General features: G+C 44.8%; 1 protein-coding gene across 1 annotated transcript in view; it reads left to right on the forward strand.

The window, feature by feature from the left end:
* The window catches only part of LOC113217068 (SET domain-containing protein SmydA-8), a 32,374-nt gene extending 28,251 nt beyond the window's left edge, over positions 1-4,123 (forward strand). The window contains exons 5-11 of the mRNA XM_052270198.1: positions 106-259; positions 735-853; positions 1,150-1,320; positions 1,909-2,200; positions 2,306-2,620; positions 2,901-3,091; positions 3,775-4,123. Coding sequence (XP_052126158.1) covers positions 106-259; positions 735-853; positions 1,150-1,320; positions 1,909-2,200; positions 2,306-2,620; positions 2,901-3,091; positions 3,775-3,882 — 1,350 coding nt within the window. The 3' untranslated portion in view covers positions 3,883-4,123. The remainder of the gene's footprint in view (positions 1-105; positions 260-734; positions 854-1,149; positions 1,321-1,908; positions 2,201-2,305; positions 2,621-2,900; positions 3,092-3,774) is intronic.
* The last annotated feature ends 165 nt before the right edge of the window (positions 4,124-4,288 follow it).

Genomic DNA, 4,288 nt, shown 5'->3' on the forward strand with positions numbered 1-4,288 from the left:
GATGTGCCGAGCTGGTGGCCCGGCCCGTCTTAAGCGCTCTACTGTTCGTCACCGTTTTTCTTGTGCATTCTTATATGTTTTGTAATGTTTTGTGGTTTATTCCAGTTGTGCGTCGCGTGCTGTTTGAAGTGCAATGAAACTGTCCCATGCAGCCATTGCGGATGGCCTCTTTGCAAACGTAGCTGCCCCTATCTGGATCGCCACAACATCGAATGCGCTGCTCTAAAACCTAAACAGGCCCCCGTAAAATGTTTTAGTGGTATGCTCTTTTAAGCTGGATACAGAGTTCCCTAAAAGCGAGCGTGATTCTCACGCCAGGCGTGATTTGATTTTCACGGCCGGCGTGATGGAAGTCGGCGTGATGGAAGTCGGTTCCTCATTGGCTGCGTGAAGCTTACGGAGCGTGAAAATCACGCCTAGCGTGAGAATCGCGCTCGCTTTTAGGGAACTCTGCGTATCCAGCTTTACTATACCGGGTGTATCAGGAGGAAACACACCAGTGTTGCAGGTTTTTAGTGATACTGTACCGGACTCGGAGCGGGCGGGCTTGCCTACCGTCGCTCCTGCAGTCTTTTGGAACCGCAAGTCTATAAACGTCGTCAGTGAACTGTCGTGACAAATAATTCGTTGCTCTCACAAGAGAAAAAAAGAAAGTTCCGGAAAGTCCGTGGACCTTAACATTGAAACTATACTGTCTTACTTTACTTATATATGTTTTTCTGCTTCCCATCTAGTCACGGCCCTGCATGTACTCGGTGTGGTTCGGATTTGGAAGACGTTTGAGCAGGAGCAAGGGCCCCGTCTCTTAAATCTGCAGCATGAAATGGCAACGCCATCACCTGAATATGGCACGGTAAGAGAGAAGGCACGCAAAAAAGCCCGTTTGCTAAAACAGCAAAAGTCAGGTCCTTGTTTTTGCTGTTTTAGCAAAAGGTCTTGCTGTTTCAGCAATCTGTTTGCTAAAACAGCAAAACCTCTTGCTATCTCTGCTAAACGTTTTGCTGTGACTATAGGGGCAAACTAGTTTTTCTTCTATGGTCACAGCAAAACATTTAGCAGAGATAGCAAGAGGTTTTACTGTTCTAACAAACAGTTGGCTGAAACGGCAAAACCTTTTTCTAAAGGATTCATATTAAATATATCCCCCAGGTCGAAGCCGCGAACCTGAAAGTTGCCCGCGAAGGCTTTCGGACGGCGGTCTCATCAGCTGCAGCCATGGCATCCACTATGGTGGCGTGCAGTAGGCCTGAGACCCTGAAAGGATTGGAAAGAGCCTCCGGGGCTGCTATTTTAAACGGCTTTGTCTTGATGAATGAAAAGGTAAAACTCGTGCTAAGTATTCGAATGTAAACGGAAGCCAGTGATTACATTGTACCAGGTGGCTGATTAACCCCGCGCACTTCTGTAGTTAGACTGTACCGCACGCACGAGTGCGGGCGGGTTGCCTACTCGCCCGGCCCGTAAGGCGCCGTTGACAGGGGCGATGGGCAAGCCCGCCCGCACTCGTGCGTGCGGTACAGTCTAACTACAGAAGTGCGTGGGGTTAATCAGCCACATGGTATGCTGATTAATTAGCTAAGCACTTATTTAATTACCACTCACCAGTTTGTAATATCATGATTCCGAAACTGGGGTCCTACTCGAATATTTTCCTTTGTATTCGTAACCGAACTTAAATGTTTCGGCACTGAAATTATCGCTTTGAAACGCACTTACATTCTTTCCGGCAGGAAATTTGTGAAGAGGATGACATAGTTTTAATTTAATGGTTTCTATTTTATTTATTTTTTAACGGAGATGAGCTACCAGTGTTGACCCGTGTGCCCGAATGATTTATTCAACGATCAGCATAGAATGTACTCACATGAGGACTCCTCCCGAGAACGTAACCCATTTTTTCCGATTCAGTGCGGATCAGCCTTGTACTCTGGTCTATCTCTGCTGGAGCATTCGTGTGTGCCCAACGCACGCGTTATTCCTGATGAGGACTCAGACTCAGACGAACTACTCCTGATCGCCTCGAGGGACATCGCTGCCGGCGAGCACGTGACTATTGACTACAACTATCAACGATTCCCCACCCTGTCCGAGCGCTTGCGTACCAACGCTTCAAGGGGCTTCGTGTGCCGCTGCGAGTTGTGCGAGGATCCTACGGAAAAGGGGACTTACTTCAACGCCTGGTGCTGCACAACCTGCAAAAGTACGTAAATTTATCTTCAACCGAAAATGACCCTCCCCCCCCCTTCCGCCCCATCCCCGGCTGCCCGGGTGCGTCCGTGTATTTTAACGAGAAACATTTTAACAGGCAGGGATCTGAAGAGCCTAGTCACCCCAGTCGATGCCTTTGGCTGGCAATGCAGGGTATGCAAGTCGAGCGGTCCGTCTGTTGATCCAGCTGTACGTGAGCTGGAGGAGTCATTCGCGTCGCTTCAGGCGTCGATGGCGCTGCACCCTGATCCTCTCGGGGAAGATGCCCAGCGCTTGTGGCAGCGGTTCATCGACTCTGCGGTGTGGCCGAAAGGACCTCTGCACCTGACTCACCACCTGGTGGTCAAGGCCAGGGCCGAGTTGTTAGGACAGGGCGACAACAGGTATCCAGTCAGGATACCAGCAACCCTCAGTAAGTTCAAATAGGGTACTCCGCGCTGTAAGCAAATCGAGACCTAAAGAGGAGAAGCATGACTACTCGATCTACTTCCTACTGCGCGCTCATTTGCTGACCTTCACACCGACGTCACCGTTGCGACCAATTAGCTTTCAGGAGTCAGGAGGAACAGACCGGGGCAGTCATGCTTTTCTTCTTTATTCCGATTTACTTCCAGCGAGCGGAATATCTTTTTGCTCTTTTTCTGTCAGTGTTTTTTTAGCAGATGCCACTGTCTTACTTTGTTTCTTCACAGAGGAGGCAGGGTACCTGGTAGAGATCTGCAAAAGACTTCTGGACGTTGCAGTTGCTCTCCACCCACCTATACATGGCGACTGGTTTGAGGTCAAAATGTTCCTCTTTGAATTTACCATGGCTAAACTCATGCTGCAGCATAGACATGGACTCCAAGGCAATCGAAGGACTGTTAATTGTGAAATTGATAAGGTAAGACACATGTTGAAGGACAGTTTAAATTACAAATTTGGAATTATGCTAAATTATTCTAGCATAATGTACAAAATAAATGGAACAATTCAAATTAAAATTCAATCAAAATGTCATCTGCGAAAGTCCAGGGTTGCACATAATTTGTGGACTCTGAATACATTCAAAAGTTGAATATTCCCGAATATTAGGTAATGTTAATGAATTTATACTCGTGGAATTTCAGTGTAAATATTTCTAATGATAACATAATTTTTGATTGACATATATGAAGTTGTGGATCCCTTGTCAAAATCCTTGCCACAAAAGGGTGTAAAAGTTATGATTTACACACTTCAAATAATGTTAGTGTAACACTTTTAATGTGCATTTCTACAAGCATTGAAGCACATTTGGCTGTACTGGGATTGTCCATTCACATCTAAGTTCACAAAATACAAACAACTTTCAATTTTAAAGTAGACTGGGATAACTTTGTTGGAAGAAAGGTAATGTTTTTGAACACAACAGTTGCTTCGGACAAATTTGTAATACATTATTTTTAGAACAATGCTAACTGTCTCAATAAAATGGTGCAACTAGCCACAAAAGCAAAAGATGTGTACAAAAGCATCACCTTTTTTGAGATGAAATTGTCCCATCCGAGTTTAGTTGCGTTATTTTGAATCTGTGTTTTCTTGTAGCTGAAGAAAGAATTATGTGCTCTTCTCGCTGAAATCCGCCACATTGCAGTCACCCAATTTGAGCTGAAGGCCGTTCAAAGAATGGAATGGCTGTTAAGGTTTGTGTAGTTTTTATAAGTGGACTTTACTCTTTGTTCTTGTAAATTAATAGATCTACTGGAATTTGTTTTGATGTAAGAAAAGCAGATGAATCATCTGCAAGTATTTTGAGTAGTTTTATTCCCATAAAAGTTGTTGCTTTTGAAATGGGGTGGGGTATTACCTCTACACCCCATCCCCATCTGTGGATTGAAAATTCTTATTGAGATGCAATTTGTTGGTACATGCATTAAAAAACTTTAACACGAAAGGTTATGCTGTAATTTTCAATTTTTGCAATAGTTGGAATATTCACCCCTCACTGGGGGGCTGCATTTTATGGTGAATATAAACCAATAGAAACCTTACATTGATTATTGCCATGTATTTTCGAATCCGGTCACTACAATTTCTCCAGTGAGTCGCCTGAAAGGTA

This window comes from Frankliniella occidentalis, unplaced genomic scaffold, assembly GCF_000697945.3.
Source record: "Frankliniella occidentalis isolate FOCC.00 unplaced genomic scaffold, Focc_3.1 Scaffold113, whole genome shotgun sequence".
In the NCBI taxonomy this organism is placed as follows: Eukaryota; Metazoa; Arthropoda; class Insecta; order Thysanoptera; family Thripidae; genus Frankliniella; species Frankliniella occidentalis.